The following is a 15,975-nucleotide window of genomic DNA, read 5'->3' on the forward strand; positions in this document are numbered from 1 at the left end:
TAAGAATGACCAGACTTCATCCTACGTACTTTGGTCATATTGTCAGAAGGGACCCATCCCTGGAGAAGGATATTGTGCTTGGTAACATAGAAGGTCAGCAAAAAAGAGGAAGACCCTCAACAAGATGGATTGACACAGTGGCTGCAATGGGGGGGCTCAAGCATAGCAAAGATTTTGAAGATGGCACAGGACCAAGCAGTGTTTCACTCTGTTGTACGTACAGTAGGAGCTCTGGTAGTATAGTGCCTAAGACATTTGACTGCTAACCAGAAGGCTGGCAGTTCAAACCCACGAGCCACTCCTCAGAGGAAGGTTGGGCAATCTACTTCTATAGAGATACCGCCTCAGAAACCCGAGGAGGTGTCGCTATGAGTCGGATGCGACTAGAAGGCAAAGAGTTTTTTTTGTTTTGTTTTGTTTTGTTTTGGTACATGGAGTTGCTATGAGTCAGAGCCGACTCAACTGCACCTAACAGTAATAATGCCTCAGATTTTGATCTTTATGCATTCCATTTCAGTTTTGACAACATAAAATTTTCCTAGATTCATACTTCGTACATTCCATATTCTGATTATTAATGGACATTTGCAGCTGTTGCTTCTCATTTTGAGTCGTGCTACATCAGCAAATGAAAGTCTTGAAAGTTTTTTCCATCCATGTCATTGAGGTCACCTCTATTGTAAGGAGGAAACTCATCCCCAGTAGTCTTTTGAATTCCTTCCGCCAGAGGGGCTCATCTTCTGGCACTATAACGACAGTGTTCCACTGCTATTCATAAAGTTTTCAGTGGCCAGTTTTGTTGTTGTTGTTGTTGTTGTTTGTATTTTATTCAGAAGTGGACTGTCTTTTCCTTCTTCCTCGTCAACCTTAGTCTGGAAGCTCCACTGAAACCTGCCAACCATGGGTGCCCCTGATGATATTTGAAATACTGGTGGCATAGCTTCCAGCATTACAACAACATGCAAGCCACCACATTATGACAAACTGGCAGACAAGTGGTGGAAAAATAGTTAGGTAGTGAACCTTTATTTTTGGAAATTATTATGTGGAATGCTGTTTTACATTCTTCTGAAAAGTAGAAGCAAAAGGGCATACCAAATGTGTTTTAATCCAAAGGAAATTTGTCTTTGGTCAGCTTGAACAACCAAATACTGTAATGGAACAGGAAATAAATATTTTTGCAGGTTGTACAATTTCTGCCCCAACAACTTAACTTAGGGTATTGGGTAAGGCATTTGGTTGCTAACCAGAAAGTTGGTTCAAACCCACAAACTGCACAACAGGAGGAAGATGAAACAATCTACTCCCATGAAGATTTACAGCCTTGGAAACCCTCTGGGGGTCGCTTTGAGCAGAATCTACTCATTGGCAGTGGGTTTGTAAATACTGATTAAACACAACTAGCAGGCTATTCCTTCTGAGGAGTGGCTGGTGGTTTGAACAACCAGCCTTCTGGTTAGCAGTCAAATGCCTTAGGGATTTTGCCACAAGAGCTCCCAATTAAAATATACCCTCTATAAATTTCAGAAAATGATCAGAAAGCATTCTACAACAGCAGGAAATAAACATATGTTTAATAATTAATTATGCATGCAAAGCTGTTACCCTAATCCTTCAGTCCTCCCCAAACCTCTGTCTGCTGTCTTTTTTCCACTGACCAAGTAACTTACCTTAATTAAGTCCTAGATAAGGATTACTGCTCATCTAAGATGTCTTCAGACTATGAGCAACTTCTCTAAGGTTGCTACTGTAGTTTCTGCTGAAGTTTTCAAATCCAAACTTTAAGGGAGAAATGGGAAAGGGAGTTCTAAAGCTACACTAAAAGCATGTGTCTTCAGTAAAGGATAGAGTCTTAATCACATGCCAGGAAGGTGGCACTAAGGACGAGGTATCTCATCCAACTGCCGCCACAGGGAGTCCTGATTGAAATGTCAGAAGTAACCAAGGTTAGATTTGAACCCAAGTCAGTTGTGAGCTAACAGCAACACAGAGTAAGTCCGTTATTCTTTCTATGTCTTAGTTCAACTACAAATGATGCTGATATAACTTTTATTATTCAGTTTACAAGGTTTGAATATATATATATATATATATATATATGACTGCTTTGAAAAGTACAAAGTACCATGGAAACGTAAGGTGTTATTTCTTTTATGAGAGATGATAGAAACATATATCACTTTGGAAATACCCAGATTTAACAACATGTATACCTGATTTTATAAACATATTATCTGTTCCTATCATTATCAAGTCTAGGAAGAATGATGTTGAATTTTGTTTTCACTTAAATTCATGACCAATGATGAGCATTTTTTTTAATTTTATTGTGCTTTGGGTGCAAAATTACAGAGCAAATTCTTTTTATGTTCAACAGTTTGTGTACATTTAATTTCATGCCCCCATTACTACCATCTCTGACCACAACACACTCTTCTCCCCTTCTGTCCCCATGACTACCCCCTCCCTGTGCCCTTCTTAACTATGCACTCCTGTCTGTCCAGCTTTCCCTCTAATTGAATGCTGCCACTCTGGTGTCTCAAGGCTGATTGCTCTAAGGAGCTTCAAATCAAAGTGCTATTGATGTTTGAGTACGTACATTACTAGTTCAAAAAGAGAAAAATAGTAATATTTTATGGAAACTGTATCATATAAACCATAAATACTCTATCTTCAATATTTTACAGAAAAGATAAACTATCCATGTTTAGAAAAGTTCAAATCTACAGCCCAAGTCAAATCTCAATCAAACTAAATTGTGAAAAAGGTGACTAATATATCATTATTCTCATCTCTCTGCATTACTTATTTCATTATTATTCCTTCTTTATGATATATATATATATAAAGCATATATAAATGCATATATATATATACATATACACACACATATATATATAAATTTTAGACTCAGAATTAGTGAGATTATATCTCTAAAAGACTATGAGATCCAACCAGAGACCATTGTTTTGTAAGGAATAATTAGTTTATTGTTTTAAATGCCTTGGAGTGGCATAAATGGTTAACACATTCCACTGCTAACAGAAAAGTTGGTGCCTTAATTCCTCTCAGAGGCACTGTGGAAGAAAGGCCTGACAACCTACTTCCAAAAAATTAGCCATTAAAAATCCTATGGAGCACAATTCTACTCTGACACACATAGGGTCACCGAGAGTCAAAATTGACTCAATTGCAACTGATTTGGATTTTTTTTTTTTTTAAATAGCATGTTTATGCTTCATAAATCTTAAATTAGGAGACACTCTTGATGATTTTATTAGGATAAATAAACTTTGAGAATTAAATATTTTATAGAAGCTTCAAAATATTGTCTGCACAAAATATATACACACATACAAAAATCAAGACATAAATAATTTCTTTAAAAAAAAAATTGCTACACAGCCTAAAAGCATAACTACTTCAAAAAAGTTCATACTTCTCCTCTAATGGATCATAACGCATCTTTTCAGTGAAACAACAGAATGCCTTCCCTTCAACGATTTCATAACGAGCTCTTCTAGGGCTTTCAAGTCCTGTCCAAAGGTAGCACAAATTGGAACATTATGGGGAAAGAACCACTATTTTTCACATCTAATATATGTAGAGAGAGAGAGATACAGAGAGAGAGATTCCCATTTGCTTTATGTCCTTGGTTTCAGTGAGTGATGTTGAACTACATTTAATATGGCATATGGATTGCTCAACCCATAAAGTTTAATATAAAAATGCACAAGTCTATCCAAAATTAGTCATCAATTATAATTTTCTTTAGTAATTTGACTTTGAAAACCATGTTTTTTCTTTTACTTTTACTAATTGTCATTATTGTGCAGGTCTAAAATAAGTCATTTTCATCATAATTCCGTTTTAAAGTATAATGTCTTGTGTTCTACTTGTGAAAAATAAATAATTCTTTCTGAGTTTTTGTTCATAGCTTTTCTCTAATTAGACAATCCAGGCTTGTGTGATACAAAATCAATGGATTTATAGGGAGAAAGTCAGCCAATCAAAAAATTTGACCTGTATTTCTTAAAATGCTTACTTTACTATTGCATCATATAGATAGATACATCAGTAGCCTCATGTCTTTTATTTCTCCACCTACCATCACAGGTTTTAGCAAAATATTTAAAAGTCTTTTAAAAGCATTATTATTTAAAACAAGTAATTGTTTATTACTAGAATAAATCTATATGATGAACCAAAAACTGTTTATATATAGCAGAATATAGAGATAACTGAGCCTAACTGTTCATTTGCAATTTCATTCTAATATCTTTATTAAATCAGTCTTATCTTGTACTGTTTGACTAGCTATGGTTTATAATAAGATGTTAGTATAAGTGGATGAGATTATTCTTCTCTGCCACAGAATTTTAGTAGCCAAGTTTCCCTTAAAAATAACTAATTCATGCAAAGTACTATAAACATCTTGTTTAATGTGTATAATCAATCTTTACAATTCAATCTTTGAAAGTCTGAAAAACAAACCTTATACATACGGCACAACAGCTTGACCTAAATGCTCAGCTCTGTTCTATTCTGTTCTGTGTATTGTACTTCTAAGTCTTATCTCAAAAATGTGAGTCTTAAATGGCAATATAAAGCAACTTATAAAAAATATTAAGTGGTAGAAAAATTCTTAGTAAAAATAATGGAACTTAGCAGAATAACAGACATACCTCAGTGATTAGTAAAATGAACCACTCCCTCCCAGCCCCTGAAAAGATGGGGGAGAGAACAAGCCAATAATTCAAGAAGTATGGCCAGCTGTATCCCATAACCTTTAATGGACCCAAGGAGAGAAAGTACAAGATGATAGTGCAGAGTTTCATGATTCTAAATGTGCTCCCATCCTCCCTGCCCCTACTACCAATAGTACTCCAGGAAGAGGAAGAGTCTAAACTAATTCTAAAAGTTCTTAGTTATGCTCTAAAATCTGGAGAAAAGCAGACTAAGAAATTGAGTAGGAAGACAAAGGAACAATAAGGAAAAATACTAAAGTATAAAAAAACATTGTCATCCAGTCAATTCTGACTCATAGCAACACTGTATGATGATGATACAAAAGAGTTGTTGTTGTTGTTTGCCGTCAAGTCGGCCCTGACTCATAGCGACCCCTCCTTGGGTTTCCGAGGCAGTATCACTACGGAAGTAGGATTGCCCAACCTGCCTTCCGAGGAGTGGCTGGTGGGTTTGAACCACCAGCCTTCTGGTTAGCAGTCAAGTGCCTTAGGCACTATGCTACCAGAGCTCCAGTAGAAGCCCCTAAAAACAGTAATGGAGCTCAGGAGATGTAGAAAAGACTAAGCTGGATTAGCCCGGGAGTAACTTGGAGTGCCGTGTATCTGAAGTCCTCAGGTGTGTGATTAAAAATCTGGATGAACTAGATGAGTCCTATTACAGGACATTTAGGAGGATCTCAAGAGAGTGATTTTCAACTATAGTTAGTATGTCGCTTGTGATGTCCAATTTATTACTAAATCTTTAATACTGTTGTTTTGTCCAATGTGTTTCCTTATATCTGCAATGATTTTTTTAAGTGGGCTATTTTGTATTACATTTCACTTTGTGTTTCTCTCTTACTGAATGTACATTCTCAGTAAGTTCTATAGCTGGAAATGTTTGTGGAGAACCAGCTTCTATAGCTTGCACTGTGTCCCTATTCCATCTGATTCTTCATTAGATCAATGTGAATATTGAAACTGTCCTTCTTTTCTTACTTCCCCATCTTGATGTGCTCAAAATGAATTAATTGTACCATGGATGTCATCTCACAAATGTAATACAGACCAAAGTGAAAGAAGCACAAAACAATACATACATTCTTATTTCACTCATATGAAGATTAAAATCAAGAAAAACTAATCCTTACTATTAAAACATCAGTATAGTGCCTTCTTTTCAAGGGGGAATAAATGGGATAGTGATTTTTAAGGCTTCTGATAATGCAAATAATGTTCATTTTTCTTAATTTGGGTGAAGTTTATGTGTGTGGGTCCATGTTGTGACAATTCACTGATTAAAAAAAAGAAAAACTCAATGTCATGGAGTCAAATCCGATTCATAGAGACCCCTCCTTGGGTTTCTGAGGCCATATCACTACAGAAGTAGATTGCCCAATCGTCCTTCTAAGGAACGGTGATAGGTTTGAATCACCAGCCTTCTGGTTAGCAGTCAAATGCCTTAGGCACTATGCTACCAGAGCTCCATAAAACATGGGTATTTTTTATAAGTTACAATTCAATTAAGAAAGCTTGAAAAATATCTGTATACTCACATAGAAAGATGTTGAAAAAAACAAAATTTTTTAATGAAAAGAGTAAGTTCAATAAAGCTATTTAAATCACTGTTGTTGTTGTTATATGCCGTCAAGTCGGACCGACTCATAGCGACCCCACCTTAGGTTTCCGAGGCAGTATCACTACAGAAGTAGATTGCCCCATCTTCCTTACGAGCAGTGGCTGGTGGGTTTGAACCGCCAGCCTTCTGGGTAGCAGTCAAATGCCTTAGGCACTATGCTACCAGAGCTCCTATATTTAAAGCATAGTCTCACATTTAAAGGTAAAATCAAAGGTATCTATAAATATGTGTATGTGGCTAGATAGATGATAAGTATAAAGGAATGCCTCAGAGTATGATGGAGGATGTTCTTGGGGAAAGGCCAATTTCTCTCTTTTTTTATTATTATTATTTTTTAAAATATATATTTGTCTACTATTTTAATTTTTGTGAAGGACATATATTAACTTGTAATTAAAATACAAATAAATTTAAGAATTGAAGAATAATAGGATATAATATTTATAAATTGGATTCAGAACAGTAGTAATAAATCCAAGTCCTGCAAAAGCCAATATACGTCAAGCACTTTTCACTATTTTTTTTCATTGTCATAATAGTTGTAATAGTTGTTTTCATTTTCTCATTTTAACATATAAGAAGACTGAGACTCAAAATAGTTAGGACCATTGAGTTATTATGAAGCAGCAACAGAATTTAAATCTATGTCAAGCAAATACCATAAGAATACCATACTATTTTCAGCCTATGGAAAATAATGCATATTTCTAATACAGTATTTATTTCACTCAACAATTTGCTAATGACACTTATACATCACACTCAACCATTACTTCTTAAAGGCAAAGATTGTTTTGGTGAATTAATAATTATTACTAAATAAAATTTAAATCTACATTAATCATTAACATTATTGTGTTATTTGTTCTTAAAGGTAGTGAGAAGAATTTTGGAACACAGTTTCTTCATTTATTTCTTGTGGAAGGAAGGCCCACAGTTAAATATGGATGTGGAAGTTCTGAAAGTATCTTGACTCTTTCTGCCAATTACAGCATTAACACAAATGCATTCATCCCTATCACAATACGGTGAGTACCCTACAAATAAACTGTTATGCTAAACCTTATTTTTTAAAGATTTTTATGTGTGTAATAACCATCAAAAAATGGGCATATTCTGAAAATTGTTTTGCTTTTTTTTTTTTCAGTTTGGTGGTATGAATTACAAATTAAACAAAAGTATATGATACCATTTAGTGGTGACCAAATTTTACACAAACTAAATTCATTGATTTAGCAATATCATGGAGCAAATAGATTAAAGAGTCAGTTCAGTTGAAATTAAGATCTAGTTTAATTCCTCAACAAAACATCTGTTGAGTGAAAAAGAATTGGAAAAAGTGATTCACTCTAAATAGAAAAAGAAAAAGCCAATAGAAAAGAAAAACTAACTGAATATTAAATTAAAATATCTCTCTGGATCATATAAGTTTTTTGGAAAATAGTCTTGCAGTCAGTTCATACTTCAGAATTAAGAAATCTCAGAAGAGATATTTGGTTAAATGTGATGGTCATATCCCAAGGGCATTACTGAACAAAATTTATGTAGCAGCCAAGAATTTTAATTCTTCATCAATGTAGCAATCTAATGATAACAATCTCAAAAGTTATTCTATGCTAATGAAAAATAGCATTTTGTGACTGGGTGTATGCATTTGATGACAATTAGATAAGTTAGTTTGATCAGCAGAAATCTTGGCTAACTTGTGAAGGTTATATAAATCAAATAAACTTTCCTAGGTCTGTATCAATCTGAAAATAGAATCAAGGAAATTGACAATAATCTGAAAATATAAACTCATTACAGGCAGGAACTGTATCTTACTCATATTTAATACACGTAGCAGATAAGAAATGCTCAGTAAATGTCTGAAGAAATGAGGGCATCTGGGTTGTGCATTTCATTTAGTTATAACAAGAAGGTAAAGAAATTACCCTAAGGTAATGAAATTATTATTTGTAAATTAGATTTTGAGCTTTGCACACACAAAATAAAATCTTGCAGAGCAAAGGACTTAACTCCTGTTACAATTATCTCTCTTACAAATATTTGCTGTTGATTGAGAGAAAGGACCACATTTGAGGATGAGAAACTTAGAAATTTATTTAAAAGGCATTCTTTCTTAGTAGGTTTTTCTCATGTCATCATTTTATACAAAATATGGCACATTTGATTATATCCAAAGTAATTTCTATTTTTTTACAAAAATTTTTTAAAAGGAAGATTTTATCTTTGTTCTTTGAGTAATTAATAAGATGTGATGAACTCATCCTCAGACAAACCACTCACATCTTTAGGTACCCTCAGGTGGAGTTGTTGCTACGTGCTGTCAAGTTGGCTCTGACTCATAACAACCCTATGTGCAACAGAACAAAACACTGCCTGATCCTGGGCCAGCCTCACAATCCTTGCTATATCTTGAACTCACTAATGCAGCCACTATGTCAATCCATCTCATTAAGGGTGTTCCCCTTTTTCTCTGACCCTCCACTTTAACCAGCATGATATCCTTCTCCAGAGAATGACCCCTTCTGACAATATGACCAAAATAGGTGAGATGAAGGCTGGCCATTCTCATTTCCAAGGAGCATTCTGACTGCACTTCTTCTAGAACAGTCCATGGTCCTTTCAGAATTCTTTGCCAGCACCACAACTCAAAAGCATCAACTCTTTTTCAGTCTTCCTCACTCATTGTCCAGCTTTCACATGCTAATGAGGTGATTGAAAACACCATGGTTTGGATTAGACACCCCTTAGTCTTCAAAGTGTGGGAGCTCTGGTAGCATAGTGGCTAAGTCACTTGCCTGCTAACCAGACGGCTGGCGGTTCAAACCCACCAGCCACTCCTCGGAAGGAAGGTTGGGCAATCCTACTTCCGTAGTGATACTGCCTCGGAAACCCAAGGAGGGGTCGCTATGAGTCGGGGCCGACTTGACGGCACATAACAACAACAACAACAAGTCTTCAAAGTGACATCTTTGCTCTTCAGCACTTTAAAGAGGTCTTTTGCAGCAGATTTGCCCAGTGAAATATGTCTTCTGGTTTCTTGACTGCTGCTTCTATTGGTATTAATTTTGGAACCAAGTAATATGAAATCTTTGACAACTTCAAGCTTTTCTCCATTTGTTGTGATGCTGCTTATTGGTGCAGTTTTCATTTTCTTTATGTTGATGTGTAATCCATACTGAAGACTGTAATCTTTCATCTTCCTCAGTAAGTGCTTCAAGTCATCTTCACATTCAGCAAGCATGGTGGTGTCATCTGCATATCACAGGTTGTATCATCTGCATATCACAGGTTGTTAATGAGTCATCACCCAATCCTGATGCCACATTCTTCTTCATACGGTCCAGCTTCTCAGATTATTTGCTCAGCATACAGATTAAAGAAATTCAGTAAAAAGATACAACCCTGACACACTCCCCTCCTGATTTTAAACCATGCAGTATCTCCTTGTTCTGTTATTATTTTTCTGGATTAGCCTATCAGTGGGAGCTCTGGTAGCATAGTGGCTAAGGCACTTGACTGCTAACCAGAAGGCTGGTGGTTCAAACCCACCAGCCACTCCTCGGAAGGAAGGTTGGGCAATCCTACTTCCATAGTGATACTGCCTCGGAAACCCAAGGAGGGGTCGCTAGGAGTCAGGGCTGACTCGACGGCACATAACAACAACAACAACAACAAGCCTATCACTGACAGCATTGTACTTCAGAACAATCTTGAAATATGTTTTGTGATGCTGAATGCCACACCATTTCTCTTCAATTTGTCATTCCCAGCATAATAGGTCATATGGTTATCTGATTCAGAATGGCCAAAGCCCATCCATTTCAGCTCGCTAATGCCTAGAATATAGATTTTTATGTGTTCCATTTCAAAAAACAGATGGTGTAAATTCTAACCCCCAATACCTGTAGTTATAATCCCCCATTTGGGAATGTTAAAGAGACAATATTAGCATGTGGAGTCTTAAATTAATCTCTTTTGAGATATAAAATAAGCAGATTGAGTTGCAAGCAGAGATAGGGAAAGATAACAATTGTGCCACATGAAGATTACTGAGAAACCAAAGAGCAAGGACTTTCTCCAGAGCCAACAAAGACACAAAGCTTTCCCCTAATGCCAGCATCTTGATTTGGGATTTTGGACTCCTACCCTCCTAAACTATGAGAAAATAACCTCTGTTTGTTAAAACCACCCACTTGTGATATTTGTTATAGCAGTACGAGATAAATGAGACAAATGGCAAATCAAAATAGAATCTTAATTCTCATGTGTTTAAAGTGTAATGAGGAAAATTGGCAAATAGTCACACTAATGAGGGAATAATTGAAATTTGTGATGTGTTGGGGGATTAAAAAAAAATACAATGATGTAAGAAGAGAAAGTCACAAAGTATCATGAACAAAGCTAGAAGGACCAGGGAAGTTCTCTGGGGGAAAAAAAGAACTAGAAGAAAACTTGGTTTAAAAAAAAAAAAAAAAGGGCAAAGAAGTAGGTATGTATTCCAAGCATAAATAAATATATGTGAAGAGAAGGACCTTGATATATGCAAGTCAGCAAAAGACCAGTGTAGATGGAACAGAGAAGCAGAGGTTAGTATGGAAAGACAAAAGACTGAAAGGTCAGCAATTGAAAATGCTGTAGGATCTAATAGCCACACTGAGGAAAGTATGGAGGGGCCAGTTAGATGGCTGTTATAGTAGTCCAAGTAAAAGATAATGTTGGCTTGAACTAGAATGGCATTGAAGAGAAATTGGCAAATTTAAGACATAATTAGGAAGTAAAATGGATAAGACTTATGATTTATTGAATGCCAGTACTGAGAAGAAAGACGTGTCAGAAATGACTACTCATTTCCTGACATGTGCAACTAGGTAGAAGATGTTATTTATACTAAGATAGCAAAAAGTGCAAGAAGAGCAAATTTGATGAGGAAGATCATGAGTTCAGGCTTGAAAATACTAAGATTAATTGACTTTGAAACATCCAAGTGGAATTTTTAAATTGAATGTATGGCTCTATAGCTCAAATGAGAGGACTGGATGGGGAAATATAAGTTTATGAGTCCTAAGTGCACATATGATAACTGAAGCCACGGGCATAGATGAGAGTACAGAATGAGAAGAGAAGCTGCCAGGGACAATCTTGAGGACTTAGCATTTAATGACTGAATAGAGGACAATGAATCTGTAGAAGAGTCTGAGAACAAGTAAGCAGAGAAATAAAAGACAAAGAGAGTAGTGTCAAGGAAAGAAATGGTCAAGTTTACCCAACTATTTTGGTAGTGTACTGGACTGTCCACATGATTCTATAACTGGGAGACTTCAAAGTAGGAAAATATAGTCAGAAGCCAAGCTGGAGTTTATGGAAAAATGACTAATATATGAGGAAATTGGAATAATAAATATAAACAACTCTTTCAAGAAATTTTACTTTGAAAGTGTGAAGAAGAATAAATAGAGGGAGGTGAGGTATCAAGAAAAAATAAAATTTAACAGGAAAGATGTTTGAGCATGTTTAATTGTTGATTGGAATGATTTAGTTGAGTGGAAGTTAAGACAAAATAATTGAGAAAATAAAACTCATCAAAGTTTGAAGCAATAAGATACAAAGAACAGGAGGGAGAATTACTGTCAGAGAGCAGAAAATGAAGAAAGAGGCACACTCATCGAGGCTTATGCTTTCTGTCTTTGTGGATGTACCTTGATCTATTACCGTCCTTTGTTTTATCCCACCCTATCCAGTTGTTTATGCCACCTTCTCTCTTAGTCTCAAGCACCCTCTTCTTACTTTTCTCATCATTAACTGGGCATAATTTAGAATTTAATAGATCTTTTTTTTACAAGTCCCCCTGGCTATGCTTATTCTCACTAAAAAAACTCTCACTATCCAAATTCAGGATGAATTTCTCCCTAAAAAGCAGGTGAATTAGGTTCCGTTTTAATCATTATGAATATTGAACAAATGTCTTCCATATTTAAATGGTTCTTGATGCTAGAATACTCATGGCATGATGGTTAAGAATGTATTTTCAGAAACTAATGAAATGAGCTCTAAAATGAACATATAAATGATAGCTTTATTATTTTTTTTATTAATCATTAAAGACAAACATGTCAGTACTTTCTCCTACTAAATCTGCATTATATCTATAGGATAGACGGCAGAAGTAGAACAAACTTGAATAAGTCACTTGTAGTGATTGAGGTCAATTCAGTATCAAGATAGAAGTTCTTGTTAAATGAAATGGAGCAGAGATCACAGTTCTACAGATACATTGTAATTCATACTCATGCACAGTTTGTCTTTCATTTCAACAAATTTTGAAAGGGATCACATAGAAAGAGCTATTGGTTTTCACAAGGGTTATTCTCTTTTGGGGAAGTTCAGAAAAATTGTCTTACTATATATATACTTTTTAAAGTTTCTGAAGTTTAAAGTTTTCTGGCACCTTTTGTGTCTGTCCTATACAAAAGCTCATTCTTTACCCAGTTTTTGTTCCCTAAAGTATCTCTGTGTTCTTTTCTTTGGGTGATATACTACGTTATCTGCATGTTTTGGAGCCATGTATCCTATTCCACCCTCCTTGGAGTGTCTACTATCTCATACACATGACAACATTCTCAAGAGATTTATCCAAGGGTATAATGTTATCTGTGTCTCTAATATCTAACAATGCATTTTGCTTAACAGATTCTTAGGGTAGCCATAGCCAAGTTGATGTTGCCTTAGAATTGAATAATTTCCAGAATCACCATTTCCCCATTAGCACTTTTTAGTAGCGGGTCAGTGTAAGGGAATGGATGAATTAAGACAAACTGAAGAGGCTAGACAAGGTTTAAGTAGTTGAGGAGCAATAACCCTAATTGTTGCTAAATCCCAAATATATCAGGGGGAAAAATTTGCAAGAATTTTTATCTTTGGTCCAGAAAACAAAACAAACAAATAAAAACTGCTGTTTGGTTTTATTATAAGTGGACCAACCTTTACCTCTTATTGATCTTATTGATTTCTATGAGATAAAATCCTGATTGCATCCTTGAAGCCTTCTTAAAACCAAAGAGTAGTTCAGCTGAACTAGTTTAAAAAAAAAAAAAGTCTGCCTTAACCATTATGCTCTTTTAAAAGCTACTTATATGGGATGACATTGGTAACACCAACTCAAAAGATTAGATAGGATCTTAGGGAGCAGTGAATTTATGTTAATGGGGAAGGAACAACTCAGAAAAGGAAGGTGAGAATGGTTGCACAACTTGAAGAATGAAGTCAATGTCACAGAATTGTACATTCAGAAACTGTTGAACTGGAGTATGATTTGCTGTGTATATTCTCAACAATACCAACAAAAATAATAATAATAATAATAAACTATTAGCAAAACCCTCATTGTATATTTAAAAAAAGAAACTGAAAGTGGAACTACTATATCACCAGCAATTCCACTGCTAAGAATATACTCAAAAGTTTTGAAAGCAGCAACATAGATTTTGCATCCAATGTCCTTTGCAGCATTATTCACAAAAGCCAAAAGATGGAAACAACCTAAATGCCCATCAAAAGATGAATGGATAAACAAACTGTGGTACACACATACAATGAAATTCTACTCAGCCAGTAAAAGAAATGAAGTTTTGATAGATGCTACAACATGAGTAGATCTTGAAGACATCATGCTAAGTGAAATAAGTCAATCACAAAATAACAAATATTGTATGACCTCGCTTACATTTGAAAAACAAGAATAGGAAAATGTATAGAAGCCAAAGTTTATTAGTGATGATCAGGGTTGAGAGTGAGATGGGATGGAAGGTATCATTTATGGAACACTGATTTCAGTTAACAGCAATGGTAAATTCACATTGATTAAGGGTAAAGGTTGCAAAGCTAATTAATGTAATTTCTGTCAATAAATTGTACACCTGTTGAAATTGCATCTGTATAAAGTAGAATTGGCAGAAATTGTGTGATAGATATATTTACAATAACAACAAAGTTTCTGTGGCTGCTTATGTACAACCTGTTTATGTACAGTACTTCATGGAATTTGGCTTCTCACTTTGCAGGTTTAAGGTAATGGTTTCAAGGAATAGCCCAATTAATTGGTTAAATATTTAGTGTGTCTCTTTGTTCCATCTCCTAGCTTGTTGGGTAGTTCCTGGGGTATTAAAAGATTACAAGAGGCCATCCAAGCTGCAACAATTGGTCTCTATTCACCTGAATCAACAAAGTAAGAAAGAGCTTGAAGAACAGGAGAAAGAAATGCAATGTGTAGCCAATTGCCTCCATGAACAACTGCAAAAGCCTTTGCCATGAGACCAGAAGAACTGAGTGGTGCTTGGCTACCACTACAGAACATTTTGATCAAAGATTCTATAGGAGAATTCTGATCACAAGGGAGAAAATGTAGAACAGAATTTCAAATTTTTACGGAATCCATATTTTCTGGAGTCATGAGTCTGGATGAAATCCCATAACTATTGCTCTGAGATAATTTTTAAAACATAAAAAATGATCATGAAGTCTTCTTAAAACCAAATAGTACTTTAGCTTAACTGAAAAGGAATATCTGCATCGAGCATTGTGCTCTTTTAACATGTATCTATATGGGATCAAATTGACAAGAGCAACTTGAAAGGTTAGGAAACTTAAAGGAGCAGTGAGTTTATGTTAATTGGAGAGGAATGATTCAGAAAAGGTTGCTGAGAATGCTTGCTCAACTTGAAGAATGTAGTAAGTGTCAATTGTACATGTAGAAATTGATGAATCTGTATATGTTCTGCTGTTTATATTCTCTATGGCAATATGTATGCATATATACAAGTGAAAGTGAGAGAGATTACTTCTTATTCATTTTGATTAACTCAATTCTGACAATTGTTCGATTAAGAAAGAAAATAACAAAGTTAATTATAATATAAAACTCTCATTAATCCCACAAAATGAAAAACAAAAAGGATTGTGAGTAGAATTGATTTTGGCTATATCAAATGAAAACATTTACTAGAAAATAATTAAAAGAAAAATAAGAAAGAAGCAAATGAAAAGTTCTTATAATACCTATATTCAATTTGCCAAAAAGCGTCTCAGAAAACTAGAATCCACATCAGATTCTAGTGCATTGCCATTTCCCATGTTATTTTCTGCATTATAACTTGCTGCCCCAGCTGGGTTGTATATAGAACCCAGCTCTTTTTATAGAACAGGAGTAGGAGACCACCTAAGCTTAAAGAAGAAGAAAGAATATCCATAATGTAATAACAAGTCTAATATTGAGAATGACTCAAAAAGTCATTTGTTTCTAGTTTTCTAAAATATAGAAGAGTTTTTCATACTTTCCTAGGAGTTAATATTATATAAGCTATGAATTGCATGTCTTTAGTCTTACAGCCAAGAAACTGTGTAATAGTGAGAACCTTCATTTCTTGAAACAGATGGTGACTTTTGAACTGTGCTAAATCTATAAAATATTAGATTTATTCATAAAATGTTGCCATGTCAATATGAAAAGTTTGGCAGACTTTTCATCTTAAAAAGGTCAGACTTCATCACTTCAATATTAATTTCTATAGTTACTCCATCAACTTCTCCATCTGGTATTTCTTAGAG

General features: G+C 35.0%; 1 protein-coding gene across 1 annotated transcript in view; it reads left to right on the forward strand.

Moving 5' to 3' along the window:
• The window catches only part of LOC103210485 (protein eyes shut homolog), an 837,058-nt gene that overhangs the window by 369,350 nt on the left and 451,733 nt on the right, over window positions 1–15,975 (forward strand). The window contains 1 exon segment of the mRNA XM_007956404.2: window positions 7,241–7,394. Within this exon segment, the coding sequence (XP_007954595.2) occupies window positions 7,241–7,394 (154 nt within the window).

The sequence above is a fragment of the Orycteropus afer genome, unplaced genomic scaffold (assembly GCF_000298275.1).
Source record: "Orycteropus afer afer isolate SDZICR_OR568_19922 unplaced genomic scaffold, OryAfe1.0 scaffold00615, whole genome shotgun sequence".
Classification (NCBI taxonomy): Eukaryota; Metazoa; Chordata; class Mammalia; order Tubulidentata; family Orycteropodidae; genus Orycteropus; species Orycteropus afer.